General features: G+C 43.9%; 1 protein-coding gene across 1 annotated transcript in view; it reads right to left on the bottom strand.

Annotated features, from left to right (window-relative positions):
- Nucleotides 1-5,880: 5,880 nt before the first annotated feature.
- The window catches only part of RHOJ (ras homolog family member J), a 53,831-nt gene continuing 39,890 nt past the window's right edge, over nt 5,881-19,821 (bottom strand). The window contains exons 2-5 of the mRNA XM_086463434.1: nt 14,139-14,197; nt 8,632-8,796; nt 7,214-7,309; nt 5,881-6,027 (exon numbers count right to left, since the gene is read on the bottom strand). Of these exons, the coding sequence (XP_086319560.1) occupies nt 5,881-6,027; nt 7,214-7,309; nt 8,632-8,796; nt 14,139-14,197 (467 nt within the window). The remainder of the gene's footprint in view (nt 6,028-7,213; nt 7,310-8,631; nt 8,797-14,138; nt 14,198-19,821) is intronic.

The following is a 19,821-nucleotide window of genomic DNA, read 5'->3' as shown; positions in this document are numbered from 1 at the left end:
CCAGATTTGCCTTTTTTTTTTTTTTTTTTTTTTTTTTTAATGTAGGATAAAACACATTACAAATCCTCTTCAGGGAAAGGGAAAATACAGGGAGAAAGGCATGTGCAACCAGATTCCTGCATTCTACCTGTTTATTGAACAAATAGTCCCTGGGCCAACATGAGCATATGTTGATTGCTTTGCTGGAGAAGACAAAGGTGCTTTTAAACAAGCCTGGCTTGAAGCAGATTTATGCCATTGCAATTTATTTTTAATCCAGATGCAGTTTCAGTATGGTGAATCAAGAAGTATTTACTTTGCCACTTGGGAAAAAAAGCTACAGAAAAGGTCATGGACTGTAAGCAAGCTATGTAAGCAAACAGGCATTTCTCATGTCTGAATTAGAGGGACATTTTTGTAAGGACATGGCAGCCTACATGGTGAAAATACATCTGCTAGACACATCATTGGCGTAATTTGCCACTGTATCACTTGCTGTGTATGAGGTTGAGTGTGATGAGGGGAGGCAGCAATAGAAATTGTTTGCAAGAACTTCTGCAACCTTTTCCAAGCTCCTGTAAAGGCTTCTCAAGTTTGTTTTCTGGAGTCTTGGGTAAACATCTTGGATGATATCTTGGCAGCTTGCTGTCCATGGGAAGAGAAGCTCATGCATCCTTGTCAACAAATAGTCACTAATAGTGAAACATGTTCCCTGTTGCTCTCTGTTTGCTAGAGTGATTTTCCAACGCTTGGGGTGAGGTTTTAGCCACTTGCCTACAGTTGTGTTGTAGTGTTGTTTCTGGGGGAGTTCTGCTTGGTTTGTGTAGCAGCATGCCCAAAGCTTCTCTCCTTTCCCAACTCATTTCTTCGTTCTTCTCTACCACGCTTCCTTAGAGACGGCAAATACCAGACAGATTATGGTATTGAGCATGACAGAACACCAGGTGATTTGTACAGTGTGTGAGCAGTGGGAAATCGCTGCTCTTTGGGGTACATAGGCCACCAACACTAGAGCAGCTAGAAAATATTTTGTTATATGTTAACTACAAGGGCAGGTCACCAGTGGCCATATGCAGCCTCCCTCATTTGCATGAGTGGTGTCATTGGGATTGAATGAAACATAAAAAAGTTGGAGACAATTCCTTGTGAAGTAAGATATTCTTCAGTATGAGGGAGACTACCAAAATCCAGCCCTTTAATAGAAGTGTTTGGAATAACTTTTTTGCATATTAAGATGCAGTGCTACGGTTGATTCTGTGTTTATTTTGAACTGAAGCAGTGCTTTGAAAGAGAAAAAAAAGTGAGAAATATCAATGACAGCTGCTGAAAGGACTGTTTTGATTGTCATCCTGGACTTGGAGTGAATTCTGCAGTTCCCACCAGCAAGAAGAAGGTTTGCATCAGGATCAGCACATGTAGAAGTCGAGGGAAAGATTCCCATCATGCCTACTTCAAGGCAATGCGAGGCAAGAGCTTGTAGCTGGTTGTTCATAAGCTACATATTACTGTAACAGATATTTACAGGGCAGAGAGAGAAGGTCTAGGGGCATTTGGCACATAGGACAACGAGGGGGAGCTCATCTTGAGAACTGCTCCCTACCGTTCCTGGAGGATATAAGTACATGGGACTTATACCCAGTTGAACAAATCATCCTGGATGGACCTGAGTGTGGTTAGAGCCTTGTTTCTGCATTCACCCCAACTTTTCTGTACTCTGGGAGGCACAGGACAAACTGTGGAAGTCTCCTTCAGCTCGTGCTGGAAGTGGTGATGTAGGACAGGACTGCCCTATTTCCACTGGCCTGGTGTTTTAGCAGTGCTCTGAAGGGTGGAGGCATCTGTGAGTCGTTTTAATATGCTAATGACTATTTAATGTCTTGAGATACCTCTCTTTTACCTAATATCTCTAATGTCTCCTTGCAGGACTTTGCATGAAACCCTTTTGGGATCTCTGAAACTACAACTTCAGGTTAACAACTCCTGGTAGAACATTAAGGTTTCAGAAGAGGCCAGATGAGATGGGTTTTACAGGATCTAGCAGATTTCTTGTGAGTGCTTTTGAAATGATAGCAGACTATTAGTAAAGGCAGTTCTGTCAGGAAAAGCTTCGATATCAGTTGCATTAAGAGGACACTGTCAAATAGGTTCCTGGGACGGTTTATAGCCTTTACAATTCTCCTAACCGTGTTTCTTTGAAGGTGAAATTGGGTCTGATTTCTAGCTCATCTTACAGTGACAAAACCCATCTCCTTTCACCTGGCAATCCCCGATTGATTTTCTTTTCTTGTTACTAATGGTGCCTGAAAATAACTCGAAGTTTATATCTGTTGCCTTATGCCTGTGCTTGCACTGTGTCTGGTGTTTTGATATTTCTGAAAATAAGCTTTGCTGCCTGTTCACACACCATCTGCCAGCTTTTAGAAAAGGTATTAGGTATGACTTGCCAGATAGTCAATGAGTCTCCTTATATCTGCCCACAATCTGTTTCAGGAGCCTATTGGCACCTGCTATTCCTGCGTCCCCAAAATAATAGCGTAACAGGGCAGATGCTTGAGTAGGTGCCACATTGCATGGAGAAGTGTGTGTACGTAACCTAACACAGGAATAATGTTGATGGGACCTGCATTAACCATGGCTATTTTAAAAACATTTATTTTTGTTGGAAGAAAAATTAAAAACCAATGGAGTGCAGAGGCCATTTCTCAGTGGATTGTGACCATCCTCCCTCCCTCTCAGATCCCAGATGTCAAATTTTGGTTACAATCAGCTTAAAAAACTTGAAATTTTACTGCCTCACAAAATTGATGTGCTTGGTTTTGTAAGTACAAATAAAACCCTGGCTACTCTTAACATTATTTTGAATGCATATTAATACTTTTCTGGCTGCTTTCACTGCTGTGCAATGATTTGTGCAGGGTGCTGCAGTTTAATACATTAGGACAGTAGCATTTAACTTCTACATCACCGTATGTTTTTTGGTTATTTTCCTCAAACCCCTGCAGTTACGTTAATGCTACAACTTCCTATTTGATTTTTTTGTTTTATATACCAACTCTATGCCATCCTACTAGTATTAATAGACACCCCTGACACTCGGTGGCACGCAAAAATATCGTCTGATTATTTGTGGCTTTCTCTGATGCATGCCAGGAACGCTGTATTGCATTTTTCCAGTGTGCTCATTATTTTATGATAAGCTCAGCTGTCAGTCTGGATTTCTATTTCCTCTGTATTTTCTGAAGCTCCAAGAATATCTGGCAGCTCCAACCTGAGTGTTTGCATTGCTCTTCAGCTAAAAAAGACTTCACTTACTTTAACCAGGCACTTGTGTATCGGCTAGTGCTCCACAGCAACCTACATGGGCTAAAACAAAGTAATCATCCTCATCCTATTTTATTTCCACTGAAGTAAATGGCAGCACAGCGAAGTTCTAATTTCCTCTGAAATCTTCTTAACCTTTTGTTTGTTTGTTTGTTTCAGTGGACTTCGAGTCATGTTGTAAGCCAAGAAACATTACCTAAATATTTACTTAATTCCACTCCTAGTTTTCCTCATACTCCTCTAATATCTCTTCACACATTACAGTTCAGCTGATTGCCAGTGTCCCAGCTGTGCAAATACTCACTGCTCTGCCTGGGGATGGCAACGCAGCCTCTGCTGCATGACATGAGCTCCTTCACCGGGCTTCAGCACTGTCCTCGCTCTGAGCTGTGCTTCATTAGTCCGTCCATTTGAAGCAAGTGGCTGGGACATAATAAAACCAAATATAAAATACGCACAAAGAATGCCAGCAGTGAGGAAATCTTTCTTTTGTCTGTCTTCGATTTAGCACAACTTTGTTTTCATCCATGCTTGTGTGCAGCGGGAGAGATGGTGAGTGGAAGCCAGCTGGGTGACAGCAGCAAGGAGTTTGCCTCGAATTTGGTCCCTTTTGTCAGAGAGAACTGTTGATTTCTACCGGTAAACCTTTTGGGGTGTCAGAGCTGGTTTCTATAGGTGTCTGTGGTAAATTGAATGTGTGCTGAAGGAGGAGCTTGGATCCGTAAGTCTCATTGACTGCAGGACTGGGCACTGCATCATGCTTGTTCCCTTCTCTGCACCAAGGGTGCAGTTCCTGTGGTCCTGCTGAAGCTGCTAATTCCTCTGAGTAACACTGGGTTTATATTTCACCTCTAATTACGAGAGACTTTCTGGTTGCATGTCTGTACTCAGCCATGGTACTGTGCTTCTGAAGAGGAGTGGGCTGGCAGTCCCCTGGAGTGGGGTGCAGGGGGCACAGGGCGTGTGCCCCTGGGCTGGGAGGGTGCACTGCTGTTACTCGCTTACTCCTAGCACTTCTGGAAACACCGACTACAGACACTGCTTTCGCAAGGAGTTACATCAGAGGTCATCTTGAAATCTATATTTGCTGGCACTGTGATTTTCTGCTTGGGGAACGAAATCCGTAGGAGGATGGTCTCATGGCATTGCGGGGTACCCAGCAGCAGATGCAAGAAGCCCTTTGAGTTCACCTCTGAGCATCTGTGTTGCTGTGATGGGCTAAAGTACAGGCTCCCTGGAGAGGCTTTAGTGAGATGGTATGCTTTCTTCAACAGCAAAGAGAGTTAACAGGCACCTTCTCTTCCCTTAAGGTCTGGACTTCCCATCTCTGTGCTGTCAGCTGCAGCCCGTTGCCTGTGACTTGTGTGAAAGTTCACTCCTGTGGGCTGCAGCCATGCTGCAGCTTAAACAGCACTCACGGTAATAAAGATGAAAAAAATGGGAGCAAAGAAAGAAGTAATGAATGGGAGGAGGGAGACTACCCTAAAGCAACGTGTTTACAACTCCGCTTGGATGAGGTTTTTTACATGAGATACTCCATAAAAAAAAAAAATCTTAAGGCAATTGGATCACCTTGAAGCACTTGAAGTGAGTCTCACCTTTGGCTTTTTGGTTTTTGCTGTTTTTATCTGCTGGGTGAGATGTAGAAACCCAGCTGATCTATGAAGTAAATTTTCAGTTGCCATGGCAACGTGTCTTGTTCATGTTCTCAGTTTGGAAGGGAAATTGTTCCACACTGATATTTCATGTTTAGGGCAATATTCTTTGGTGGCAGAATTTCTTTGTTTAAGTACATTAATGCTACAACTCTGTTCTTCCTTTCCCGGCTTATGGAAACATGGCTCAGCCTGAACATTCTCCTGTAAAAATACAGTTATTTGCATTTTTTTGTTGTAAGAACATTCCTTAAGTCTGGAGGTAAATGTTGATCCATTTTGATAGCTTGGGTGCAGCAACAACCTGACGCTGTGAAGTTTCAACATTAAGTGAAAACAAACTGGAATCACTCCACCTTTGCTTCCATGTGGTTTGAACAAATGAAAGTATGTCCTGAACTAGCGAGTCTTATAAAAGAAAAGTAATTTAAAAGTACATCCTACCTATAGCGTATCTCTTGCATATTAGATTTCTACAGATCTCCATGTGCTTTCAGTCAATTCAGGTTCAATTCCTAAGTATTGCAAATTCCTAATTTTCATCAATTCTTGCTTAAGGCCACAAATGGAGTTTCTCTTGTTTCTTTTACCACCTTCAGTTCTTTGTTTTTCCACACAGCACCTTCACCTTAGTCCTAAGGTGAGGAGTCAAGCAGGAGCAGGCATCCTGGTTTCTGCTGGCTCAGTGCAGTCTGCAGTAGTGGGAACAGGCTGCATACAACTCTGGAGGGTTAGGAAAGCACATAGACATGGGTTGGCCTAGTGTGATACAGCTTGGAGGTTTCACAGAACAGAGGGCTCCTATATTTGGGTAAGAAGGACCCCTTTCTGGTCATGTTCCCCATTTCAGTTGCATGTGACCTTCATTGCCTTTCTAACCTGCTTGATTTCATTGAACTCATCTCGTTTTTCTTTCCAAGTGACTTCACACAAGGGTGCAGCAGCTGTGGCACTTTGCACAACGCTTCTTCTTCTTCTTTGGGTGGAAAATAGTCAGGATTGCTTCATCGAAGACAGTCTTAAGGCCTTTCTGTGTCAGGGCTGAGCACTCCAGATAACACTGTGCTCCGATCTGAAAGAGGAGAGAGAAAACGTGAGTACCTACTGCTGGGAGAGACAAAGAGACCCTGTTCCAGCATCATTCTACATGCATAGGTGTCCCTGCCACAGAGGGAAGTCCAGATCTTTAAAAGGGGGGTTAGGTCTTTGCTCTATGTTATATCTGGCTGCCTATGAGAATAAGGGACAAGTTCAGGTGATCATCCTGAGTGAGGGAGCGGGGACAAACATCAACACCAGTATCTCACCACAGGGGGTTAATGGGGAGCAGGAATTTCCTGCATGACCCTCCAGACAGAGAGGGGGCCTGCACCTATGTTCCAGTGTTGGACCCAGACTTGGCCTGTGCAGCTGCAGGGGTTTCAAGGAGATTCTGGGTCATTAGCTGAGCCCCATTTGAGTCTTTTCCCCTGACCTGTCACCCCTGAGCCCTGCCTCCTGCAATGCCAGGGAGCTGCTACCAGGGGGAGGGCTTCCAGCTGGTTTGTGGGAACTGGGAAGCATCAGCTTGAGATGGGAGTCCCCTGGGGGTGCTGGCATGACACAAACACACACAGTGGCCTGGGAAAGCAGCCTCGGCTTATTCAGCAACCTTGTTTCTTATTCAGCTTATTTTGCTAATGGATGCTTTTGCTGGCCTTTGAGGACCAGGACTTGTAACAGCACCTGCAGCATATGAGGTGGAAATGGCTGGAGTCCAGATGCCTGCATTTCATGGCTTGGGGAGGGCTTTTGTGCCCCTACCTTCCTGGGAGAAATGTGCGATAACACAGAAACTTGGGAGCTCTTGCTCTGCTGCTTGAAGTGGAATGGATAAGTGAGAATCAGGTTGTCTATGCTTTTGTAAGGAATAGGGACATTTGCAGAAGGTGACTGCAAAGAAAGGTTTGCCATGTGCCATTCTGGCAGAAGCCTGAACAAGAAACGCTTGACTTAGGTAAAGTAGGCAGTAAAATCTGTTCTGCCCATTTGCCATCTGCTGTCCCATGCACCTTCCTGCTTTTCCTTAGAGCTCAGTTGGGTACTGCAGCAAAAGAGCAGGCTCAGGAGCCACAACATCTGTCTGGCTCCAGCCAGAGGCTTTAATCTCTGGCTAGGACCAACCAATGCTCCCCAGAGGAGTTCACATCTTGAATGAAACAAACCCAGGGGAAAGCTATGATCAATCAATTTCGTGAGACCTCAGAAAAAGCTATTACCTCCTTTGCTAGCTTCACGCCATGCTCGTAGGTGAGTGGTTTCTCCTTCATGTAAAGCAGCCGAGCCAAAGTTTTGGGATCATCCCGGAGATCGATCTAGTAGAAAATACATAAACCCTGTGCTCAGAACTGCCTTATTGTAATTCTTGAAACAGATATAAACAGATATTAATAGCTGTACAAACCCACAGTCATGTCCTTGCATAAGGGCATCTGTCCTGCTCACCTCAGATGATACTCCAGAAATGAATTGCACATGAATTTTCCTTTATTTTTTCTGTCTTTTTTTCTTTTTTTTTTTCTTTCTGTTTAACATGAATTAGTTCTCATTGGCAGGTTATTGGGCTACAGCTCAGACAGCTATGGTACAGTAAAGATATGGTTCACGGTGCCTTTCACAACGCATCTTGGAAAATGTCACTGGAAGCCTGAGCCACACTGGAAGGGAAGGCTGCTGCAACTCTGCACTGCGTCACCCAAAAATCACCCTGACAGGCCAGACAGATGCAACTCAGTCTGACTGACTTGAAACAAACCCCTTTATTTCCATGGAAAACATCAAAGTGAAGTATTCTGGCATTTCAAACCCATCTATTTTTGAGTATGTGGTCCAAAGGATAATACTTTTATTTTTAAGTGGGTGGGTTAGGTTATTCCAATGTGGAAAACAAAGCTGGTGTTTGGATGATTGGACTTTCCTATGGCATGAAGATTTTAGTTTTGAGCAGAATTTGATGTTTCTCTAACTTGGCTCAGGTTACTGTCCAGTGTTCGGACATTTTCCAGACTCGCATCCCTACTTCTCACAGTCTCTAGCCACCCTGTGTCTTGGAAGTAAACCCATGTTTAATGCATTTATATTTGATTGATAGATTCATAGATTTTAAGGCCAAAATAAAGTGGTTTGATCGTTTAATCTAACATTCACTATAACACAAGCAGGATGGTGAGTCACTAATTGCAATGTTGATGTAAAGCATGAGGGAGGCTATTTCCTTCCCATGTCTCTAAGTAAGTAATTTGGTTAATTATTCCCATTCTTTCAATTTAGTTTGAAGTTTAGCTTCTGCTTCTAACAACAGAGTTTGATGTGTTTTTTTTTCCTGTTTAAAGGCCTGTCAGAAATCTTTTCTCCCTAATAAGTATTTATGCCTCGATGCCGCATTAATATACATTTGAATAAAAAGATGGGATGAGTTTTGCCAGTCATGACTAGAATGATGGGACATCTGCATGTTGGTTTCCATTCCCAGTCCCTGAGTTTTCCTCTAACAGGAAAGTCTGGATGCATTTCACATATGAAGTTAAATAGGAACCTTTCCACAGAGCTCAGCCTCCAGCCACCCTTGGGGTGGACTAAGAGCCCCCTTGCTCTGAAGACCTCCGTGATGGCTGGCAGTGGCCTGGAGAAGCATTACCTGTGTTCCTATGAGGACATAAGGCACGTTGGGCATGCAGACTTTCAGCTCGGGCACCCACTCCTCCTGGACGTTGTGGTATGAGGCAGGGTTCACCACCGAGAAGCAGATCAAGAACACATCCGTGTTGGGATAGGACAGGGGTCTTAGCTGGTTGTAGTCCTCCTGCCAGCGGGAAAACAGCAAGTGTGTTATGGGGCAGGGGATAACTGCAGATGGGGGCATAGCATTGGCTCTTGATGAACTGCTCAACACCGTCCCTCCACGCTCATGCCCACTTATAACCTCCGGGGAGCTGCTGAGGGGGAAATCACCCCTCATGGGCCAGGGGTGCTGTTTTGTCAGCGTCTTCCCCCAAAAGAGCTAACATATTCTGTTTGTGTGTGTATTATCCATGGTGATGATGGTGTAGAGGGTAATGCTAAACAGTAGCTGTCACTAGTGGTGTAATAGCAACTGATATTGAGGCTGCGTGTACCAGCCTCAGCCCTCCGTCAATGTGATAACATCCTGGGAAGTATTATTTGACTGTGGCCACTAAGGACACACATCTCTAGGGGCTTTTCTGTCAATATTGTGGGCTTTCTGTTCCCCAGTAGGCATTATGGACACGACCATATACAACAAATATGGGTCTCCGTGATATTTGATGCCATTGCAATCATGTAGGGTATGCAGCAATGTGTCAGTCAGCAGAAGACGCTCATCTTGAAAGCCCGAAGCAGGTCAAATCCAGCCTGCAGCAGCTGGGTAAATCGCTGAGAGTGATTTAGTGTTTCCACAGGCCCTGGACTGGGAAGGAGAGATTTTTTCTCTATGGGCTAGTTGTGAAGAGGGTGAATTTTCAAACAGCTCAAAGTGCAGCTGTGTTATGTCGTGAGCTGGCTTTGATAGCTGAGTTTCAAGGAAGAATTTAGGTCTGTTTTCAGGTTTGAGATGTTGTGAGAAAGCAGAGGTTTTGCAAGTGGTGTGAAAAGGATAGACTGGCTCTTTCTGATAGTGAGAACATATGTAGCTGTGTCTGGTGGGCACTTTTCAATGAAACCTGTTAGAAAATATCAGTGCAATGGAACAGAAGTTTTTAGAGGGGATACACCTGTTCTGAAGACTGCTTTGGAGGTCCAGAATTAAAAAAGGGGAAAGGAACATAAAATTGGAGTGTGGGAAAGAATAATACATGTTGCTGTCAAGCCTGACTGAGACCTAGGTCTTTGGTTTATAGTTTCTGCATTATGGGTAAGCCTCAAATATCTGCAGGGTGGCCAGTTTTGGTTATAACTGCATGAAAACTCAACTGGTGCAGTTTTGCTTTGCAGATACTGGAATAATAACTTAAAGAAAAAGAATTAAAGGCTATCCAGGTACTGTTGCTCAGACTTGAGAACACTTATTTGAGGTAGGGAAAACACCCATTAGGGGTAGGAGAAATGCAAGCTGCTGTCTGTCCTGCAGGAGAAACTGATGTAGGACTATATCACTGTGTGCCCGGATTAGATGGTGTCTTAATTCAGCCTTGCTTCTGTGTTGCTTTGGTTGGGTCAACAAATGAGAGGGCTTAATCATGAGTGGAGACTGGTAAATCTTGTTTTTGAAGTCTTTCATTTGCTGACTATGCAATGATGAGATGACCTAGGCTACTTCTGAACTGACACTAGTTTCTGAAGAATACTAATAGATTATGTAAAAAATGTCTGCTCCAACATGTTATAAAATACCCATCTGTATTATTTATTCTGGAAGGTAGTATGAGGCCAAATTTACCTCTATCTCGTTAAAAAGAAGTTTAAAGAAACGTCCTAAACCACAGCGAACATTTTTTGTTTTGTCTAACTGAATATTCATTGTCCCAAACCTGCTCCAACAGGAAGAGTAAATTCCCAGTTACCACCTCCAACCCCACAGCCACAGTATTTGGGATAAAGACAGAGTATTTGTCAACTGACCTATGACTTTCCAGTGTCATAGAAAGTATTGATCTGAAGAAGGATCTACAAGACAAGAGGAGTTTGGACATATCAGCCCCCAAGAAAGAGTGGATTCTCTATATTCAGGGAACCTCAGAGCCATTTGTGGGAACATTGTTGATACACGCCGTGAAGACACAAAGTCGGTGGGAGGAGATTTATACGGGACTCTTGAGATGACACCAGCTCCCAGCAGATGAGTTACTAGAGGCAAAGTGGATTCCAAGGTAATGGGATCAATGCAACAACTGCATTATAGAGACAGACGAGTTTTATGTGGATGCTGTGGGTTAGGAAGTCCTGGCCTGATTATGGGACATAACTTTAACCCAGAACATCAAATCGAATATTAAGCATGTTTATGCCACAGTCAGACTGGGCTGATACTAAGTGCTTGGCACAGGCCTTTTCTGTGTTTTCTCTTTAATTGCTGCAAATCAGCCTCCTGAAACAGCCACGTGGTGGCAGCAAGCCCTCGAGGAGTCTTGATTTAGGATTTTTGGAAAGAAATTGGCTAAATATAACCAGTTTCAATATTTCAGTCGTGCATATTTAGAGGGGCTGGAACTTACTGTACCATTAAAATTACAAACTGAAAGCCACAAGCACTCTGCCTGGCGGTGACAGCTACAGGAGTGTGCACTTCATTTTAATTTGCTTGTTCCTTCAGAGCCCCTAGAAAATCCTTTTTCAGGAGAAGTGTTCCTGTTTTGTGTTAGCAGCACAGAGCATTATATAAACCGTAAGGAGGGACAGCCACGTATCACGTAGTGGAGGCCTTGTCTCCCATCAGGGCACAGGGGAGCTTGTGTGGATGTGTTAAAGCACATGCACAAATGTCATGGGTGAGAGTTGGTTTGGGTTCTTGTATGTGCCTGTGGGCTGGCAGGAGCCTCCAGCCCACATCAGGCAAGGACCTGTCTCTATTTGTACCTGCTCTCCGGGAGAAGGCTATAAAACCTTGCGTCAGGATCATTTCTCATTCAGAGGTGGCTGAGATCAAGCAAACAGTGTAAAAAAGGGGACTGGACATTTGCATGGGTATGGGGCATATTGAGAGGTGCTGCAGCTAGTGACAGCAGCATTTGGGAAGGGACATGAGTCTTCATAGGCTTGGGCTGTAGCTGATCATTAATTTGTTTCCCTAACTTATGCCTGCATTTTGCTGCCCGTTATTTAGGGAGCACGAATCTTCCCAGTTACACTGCCTGGCCACTGGTTCAGCAAGGAAATTCCAGCGCCAGACTTGGCCTTGCTGAGTTACCTGCCTGTGACTTGCTGGGGCTGAGATACATTGACTGGTCTTGCTCCCTCCCCACTCTATCACTGCCATCAGCCTTGCAGTGTTTGAACCCACGCTGATCTCATGAACAGTCCCTGCCATCTCAGCCTGTTAAAGCACTCCGCACCTGAGTCCAGCCTGGGCAAAAAAGACCACTGTTTTTTTCCTCCTAGGACTGTTGGTGCCAGTGATGCAGAAAACCAGATACCCCAGATCTGGGGTCTCTGCCAGCTTTCCCTTCAGGCTGACAGAGGGTCCTGCTGCAAGAGTGCGTTTTCCAATTGTTATTTCATTAGCATATGTTTTATAGCATCATAATGTCAAGGCTATTTTTGGCTATGACTTCACACTGATGCCTTTGGAAAGCCACACAACACAAGGAGAAGGAGGGATGAAACAACCCAGAGGATCTGTCATTATAGCTTGAGCATGTGGGAAGCATCATCCTTTCAGCCTCCATGGGGATACAATATAGTCATCAAGAAGTGGTTCATGCTCTGAGTTTTGACTAGATGGCCACGTCCTCTGGACCAAGGTCTGAAAGGGAAATGAGCCTGATGAGTTAGAAATGGTGCTTGGAAGCAGGTGGTGCTCTAGCTAGTTTGAAGCAGGAGATAGCAAAATGACTGTGGAGGAATGGATGGAGGGGTGAAATTTGTCAAAGAGATAGATTAGCATTTCTTCTGGCTCAGAAGGACAAATAAGAGCATGTGTTGTTGTGGAAATGGGTGGCAGGTGGAACTATCTATCCTAGAAAACAAGTGGAAATATTAAGGCACTGGGTAAAATCTGGCTGATAGCTGAATATAACTCCAGTCTCGTTTGCAAAGGCTTGCAGTGCTGCTGGATCATGACAGACGAGCTCTGCACTTGTGAGTGCAGAACATGCATTGAACATGGACAAGGACTTGGGCTGTATTTTGGGACTGGTTTTTGGATCATTGGCACCATGTAAGTAGAAAGGATGGGTGGACTGTAAGTGACACCAAGCTAGCTATGAAGTGACCATTGCTGCCTATAGATGTGTGATAGGAATAAAATGAATAAAAGAAAAGCCCAAAGCATAAAAGTCCCTAGTCTTGCTGAGTGCAGGTTTTTCTGGAAGTGACAGCCTGTCCAGATGTGGGTTTTGACCTCTCTGCATACTGCTGCAAAGTATATTCTGTAATAAACAGCCTTCTGCAGACAGGAGGATCTCCTTCTGCATTGTTTATGCACTTCATAGCAGTCAGTCATGGCCAAAAAAGCGTAGCTAAGAGTGCTCCTGAAAGAAAAGCCCTGCATCCAGGGATGCTGTGTCCCAGAGAGTGAAGCAGGCTCCCAAATTTGCTTTCCTTTCCTGCTGCATCCAGTGCCAGCTCTGACCAGAACAGCTGGTGGATGTGGGTTCCCACCTTCCCAGGCTGGGCGGAACCTGGGACCTTCTCCCTCCTCTCCAGCAAGTGATTTTCTGTAAAGTTTTTGTGTAGATTGTGGTCTGTCCTTTAGTCTGCCAGTCACTGGCATTTGGAGGTAGGAGAAGGAAGTTCACCATGAAAGTGTGTTGCTCTCTGTACCCTCTTCTGCCCTTCTACTGGCAGAGCAAGGCGTTAAGAAATGCCCTCTCCTCCTCTTCACATGAAATCAGCCCACAGAGCAGAGCTCTTCTGCATATTTTTAGTGCAAGCACACTGTATCAGATCATGGACAGTGGAAACAGCAAAAGCATTATATATATATAAGTAAGCACTGGGTGCCGACTCTCCTGTAATGGACACCCTTATCCTGGGAGAAGGATGTTGGGATGGATTCCAATCTGGCTCGGTTACTATTTAAAAAGTCAATAGCTGGTGACCAATAGGCTGGTGCTGTATTATATTAGTTTTCTAATCTTGAAAATGGGAGTTTGCTGTATCTTCAATGCCACCATGTGGTAAATGTAAGAAAACGGTGACTTTATACTGAACGTCATATTTGCAGTAGGAGGTGGATATATGGGAGGCTGAACAGCCTAATCAGGCTTCAGGCTTTTGCTTAGACAAAATTTAGTCGAAGGGATGAGCATATTTGTGTGTGTTTTATTGCTGAAACAGAAAGCAAGGTCTATGTAGAAAACAAAAAGGAGTTCAGCAGTTCAACCATTAGAACTCATAACTGGTTGTTAATATTTGTAAAAAAAAAAAACCCACATAAACAGCACGAACAACAAACCCCAGTATACGGTAGTAACAAACAAACAAACCATAGGAAAGAAAAATTACACATGTTTTGAGGTAATTTACCTGCCCTGCAGTGTCATAAAGTCCCAGCAAGTGTTGTTGTCCTCCCACAGTCACAGTTACTGGAAGAGAGAAACAGGAGATGATGTTTATGCACAAGCCAGTGGCCTCATTTTTTTGTGTTTTAATCCTAAAATGCCAATAGACCCTTGTGCTAGACACATTAGCACGTCTTACAATGTGCATCCTAAACCAAGCACATCTATCCAACCCAAATTGAAGGCAACCTAAAGTCACAACAAAAGCAAATCCTTTATGCGAAGCTCTTCTTTCTCTAGAGACAGCCAAGAGCAATGAGCTACACACACTGCTGCTATCAGGGACGCAGAGGCTGGAAGAAGTTTGCTTCTGTCTCTGCAGCCACCAGCTGACCCCCATGAGGTGCTAGGACTTGAAAACACAGGATTCCTGCCTCCCCACCATAAGCATTGGGGTAGGTTTGTCAGGGATCATTGAGAAGGTTTTTTAAATTATTTTACTTCTTCTAGGCTCTGAAATGCTGAAGCATTCAGCAGTGGTTGATGTTTGGTGGGTGTCAGTGGAGGTGCGCTGCCTCTTGGGCAACCTGTCCTGTGTCATGCAATCACAAGTCAAGTGACACTGCTTAATATGTGGGGCTCTGTGGTGGATGCTTCAAAGGACAGGGAGGAAGAAGAGCACTAATATTTGCAGGGATGTTGAACATATCCTGTTGCAAATGAAGGAAAGATGGCTTAGTTTATTGATCACACTCAGCACGTTTACTCTGTTAGTAGAATTCATTTTGAACTTCATTTTGAGCCCATTGACATTCATGAAAATGTTTTCTTGTTGCCTTTGGATGAGCCCTGTTATTAGCTGATCTCTGTAATCTGTCATATCCTATATCCTTTTGTATAAAGGATATGATCTGTGTGAATGATGTTAGTTAACCAGTTAATCTGCTTAAATCATTACTACTCAACTGGAAAGAAAGGGGGGGAATCCAGTTCCACACATTAGTCAACAGGAAGACTTTAAACATCCATCATGAAGGTTGCTCAAAATAATGGTATTCTCACAGCCTGTGGACTATTACTATTTTTAAGAATGAGGGCAAACATCTCAATGAACATAGAGCTATGCCTGGGGTGGAGGAGGGGCTGAGACTGGTGCCCATCAGCTGATCACAGCTTGCAATTAATGATGGCTGGGAAAGACTAACAGTTACTTTTGGCAAAAAAGGAGGCTTCAAAACATTAAAAATCTTGCTGATTTTTTTAACGTGATAAGACTTTTGTAGGAGAAAAGCACCTACCACTTTATAGAAGTTAATATCTCCTGCACTGGGCAGCAATGTCCTGTTTGAAATCTCTTAGACCTGAAGACTCTGTCAGTGTGGCTGGACAGACTGATTATTCAGCAGCTTTACTTGCTTGTAAAGCGACACAGTAATTTTGCTAGCATATAGACAGAACAAAACAGACATCCTGAAAGTAAAAGGCCTCAGCGAGGACTTGACTTGCTGATGAGAGCAGGATGGGCCACACTCATCCGCTGCTGGGGCTGCCTTGTGATGTGCAGGGGAAGAGGAGATGGGCAAGGGTCCAAGAGCCCTCCTCCCGCTCCTCAGTTCAGCAGGCAGCTTGTACACAGTGCAGCTCCCAGGGGAACTCAAAATGAGGCTAGCTGCTGAGAATGGGTGTCCATGGGTGGAACAGCCCAGGGAAGATGTACCAGCGTGGGGACTTGGGTACCAATGCAGAGAGAAGATAGTCCAGATGCCTCGTTCTCTTTCTTCAACCTGACTTGAATAAAATAATTTGAATTAAACCTCCCCAGAGCTCTGGTTTTCAACCTTTTCTGGTGGAGGGAGCTTCAAGATGTCCCAGCAGAGGTATGAACTGCTTAAATCTGCAGACAATATGCTTGCTTGTCTTAGCTTCATTCTCAGAAGCAGTGGGGGCCACAGCTTACTGGGGGCAGCCAGGAGGTGTGCGTTTTTTTCCAGTTGCAGCTTTGGCCAGCCTTCAATCTGCCCTTATGCCAAGGACTGCAGGAGACAGACCTGTTCTGCTGATTTTACTCTGCTCAACAACCAGCTGTGGGAAGATGTGCCCTTCAGCTGAAGGCAATTTTCCAGCTGCGCTGCATTAGCCATGCAGTGCCCAGCTGGCCAAGGTGGTGTTTAGGACTGCATGTGAACATTAGTGGTGCTGTCAGTCCTTGGTTGAATTTGTATGGAGTCTGCAGAGCACCTCCAAAGTGGGATGCTCATAGGACAGCTACGTGGCCATGGGATGCATGGAGGTGCAGGTGATCTAATGCAGCTGATCAATATGAAGAGACATTTGCCATACGTCAGTACTGACATAGTTATCCAGCTCTGCCTCTCATGCTGGCTAGCCCTGAGCACAGGCAAACTGAGCTGGGGCCTGCTTACAAAGATCAGCTCAGGTCTACAGTGTTTTAAAAACTTAGAAGTCACAGTGAATTTACTCCAGGCTTGGGCTGCTGTGAAGATTTGCAGGCCCATTTCTTGGTGGCATCTGACTAGAAGAGCTACACTGGCAAAAAGCCCTGGTGCAGATATAAATTGCTGCGTTGTTCCAGTAGTTAATATGGTTTGGACAGAAGCTGTTTCGGTAGAGGTCCAGTCTGTCTCCGATGTGCTACCTTCTTTGCCAGAAGAATACGCTGCAACAGCTCCTAAACTGTTACCTGTGCTCTGTGCTCCATGAAGTCATGGTGGCTATTTTGCAACAGGTCTGTGGAGCCATTTAACATGTGTGAACACTTATTGATGGTTTGTACAGTTCAGTTTGGCTCTTGGTGGCCTCTGGGAATAGAGAGGTTGGTGGTGTCCTGCCATTACTCTTCACATGCACAAGTGATAAGAAACACAAGGGCTTTTGGAAAAATACACCCTGAGTCTACCCAGCTTGTAACCACATTTTAATTCTCCTTATAGCATTCCACCTTTTATGGGTCCTGCAGTGAATTCCTATGTGGTACCGGTCATCTTTTTTCTTTTTAATTTTCTTTTTATTTTTCTTTTTTTTTTCCTTCATATTTTTCTTTTTTCTTCTTTCTTTTTTAATTTACTTTCTCTTTTTCTTTTCCCCATCAACATTTATATTTTCTTTCTTCCTGTCAACTGTTCTAATCTGTCTCATCAGAAGATATCCTTCCTGTTCACATCACCTCTCTAGGTTTACAGCTACCACCCCAGACAAACTGTCTTCTTGGCTAAACTTCAACAACAGGCAAACTGTCTTTGGATTCCTGGCTCTGAATGCAGTGGGGACTAAATGGCTCACACTGGCAATTCAAATCATCACTGGCTCTTGAAACAGAGATGTCTAGATTAATGTATTGGTGCTGCAAATTCCACCACACTTTCATGTAGGCAAAACAGATGTCAAAATAAATGGCTTTTGCCTGTGAAAACATCATGGTATTTTTATACCAAGAGTTTATCAGTTTGCCTCTGTCAGGCAATAGGCTGTTCATCCCATCTGCTTGGTAGGTCGTATTTATTAGCTGAGATTGCTCTGCTAGATTTGTAGGCCTTACTTTTGGCTTTATCTCAGTTTACTTTTACTTACCCTGTTACTATCTTTTCCTGTTCTCTCAGTGGCTGAGCCTATGGGAAGCCAACGCAGAATTCCTTCCCAGCCATTGGGGTAATGCAGGCTCCTTTACGGGCTTGTGAACTCAGCTTTGTGAGCGGTCTCGGAGTAACAAGATAAATACGAACTCTCCTGGCCATTTACCAGCTATATTGATATATTGATTAAGCACTGAAATGGCATGGCCTTTAACACCAAGCGCACTGGGTACTGCAATAAATTGTGGCTGAATACTTGCGCAGTCCTGGTTCTCGCTTGACTTCAGTTTGGGTTGCATTAGGCAATGAGGCAGGACAGACTTTCTCCTCCTTTCACTGGGTGGTTTTAACCAAGTGCAGGTTGTATAAAACACTGCTTTTAAGATGTTAGTTGGATCATAAATTAGCTGGGTATTGCTTACTAGAGTTTGAGTAACTGTTTTGGGTTACCTCTAGGGCTTTGTCACAGGTCTGTGTGTCTGGGGGTTTTGCTAATGGGTTTCAACACATTGAATTGTTCTGAAACGTGCTGTCCTGCTTGAAGGCCACAGCAGAAAGGCAAGGCGCTAGATGGAGTTATTGTGGGAGCTGAATCTGGGCTGGGAGCTCTGTTTTTAAATAAGTGGTTAGTTTGTGTTCCTGGGACAATATAATGATTTTTCTTGGTGATGTTGCCTAGGTTGCCCCAGATCCACCTGTCAATGATCAGTCCTTGCCAAACTCTTCCCCCATTGTGTTTCATTTGCTCACAACAAATCCCTGTTGACTTTGTGGGACTGAACTGTACCCGTGGAAAAACCCTTCAGATACACAACAGCAATGTTTACAGTCTGCACTGACAGAAAGAGGACATAAATTGTCTGCTGCCCTCCCAGAGTCTCTTATGTTCAATTAAAAGCACAAAGCAACATGTAGGTCTCTGGTACCACACCAAACTAGGATGCAATAGCTCAGACATGCTTAGATGCGGTATAGTACAGAAAGTGGATGTGCACATCACGGGGAATTTTTTCATGCTTGTGAAGAGTGAAGAAGCGCTTGCAGAACCAAATGACTGCGAAGATACTAGCCAGCATATACAGAACAGCTTAGGCAAGGTCTAATGTGATACCACACGAGAGAGGTCACGTTCTAGTGCCTTCCTGCCAACAAATTAAGGTCCAGCTGCTTTGGAGAGAGATGCCAGGAGCCTGACAGCAAGCAGAGATGGCAGCACCGGCCTGGATGGAAAGGCTTTCTCATATTTTTTGGCAAATTAGTCTGCATCAAGCCTCGGACTTTCACAAGGGTCATCTTCTGCCCTTGTCATCAAGCTCTGACTATTAAGCATTTGTCTGTTCACTATGATTCTACGTACCAGATGCATGCTACTTGACACAGACTAATGGCCACCAGTATGAGAACAACTGGAATTCTGGTTGACCTGCTGGCAGTAGAAATGCCCAAGTTCATTTCTTTTCCAGCTGGGAAAGAGGATAAAATCAGAAGATCGACAATAGAGCAGGTTTTGGTCAGCTGCAGTGGAGTTTTTTAAGTTTTGGGTTCTTACTGCTTTAAGTGGTGGGTAGATACTTGACCAAATATTCCATTTCTAAATAGAAAGCTCTTTACATGTGTGCCTTATAGATTCCCTTTCCTTTCCAAAGGTGCTTATTCATACAGGCCTCGCTCAAGAGGAGCAGTACTGTTTTAAACTTTTGGCTTCAGCTCATGCCCAGTTTCACAATGCTACTTCAAAACAAACTTCTTTGCTCCTACATGTATTTGTTGGGTGAAGCTCTACATGAAACTGTAACTGGATCTGAGAAATGTGTTAAACGCAGATCAGAGACTAAGGAGAGGGGATAGCAATAAGAAATAAAATGAGCAATGTTTTTGTCTTTAAAATATGTATGCACACACATACACACGTGTATTTTATATATAACATGCACAAATGTGTGTATTTGTCCAGTTTCTAGTTGAACACCATTTCCAGTTGTAGAGTGAAATATTTTACTTTGACTTGGGGCACCCTAATCATGCCCAGGACATTTGGAAATAGGAAAAATTTGAATTCACAAAGGAATCTAGATCTTATTGGCAAAATAATGGGTGAACCACTCCATACTCAGTGGC

The sequence above is a fragment of the Leptosomus discolor genome, chromosome 3 (assembly GCF_034619465.1).
Source record: "Leptosomus discolor isolate bLepDis1 chromosome 3, bLepDis1.hap2, whole genome shotgun sequence".
In the NCBI taxonomy this organism is placed as follows: Eukaryota; Metazoa; Chordata; class Aves; order Leptosomiformes; family Leptosomidae; genus Leptosomus; species Leptosomus discolor.
Note: the sequence above shows the minus strand (reverse complement) of the source record. Positions and strands in the feature narration are given on the sequence as shown.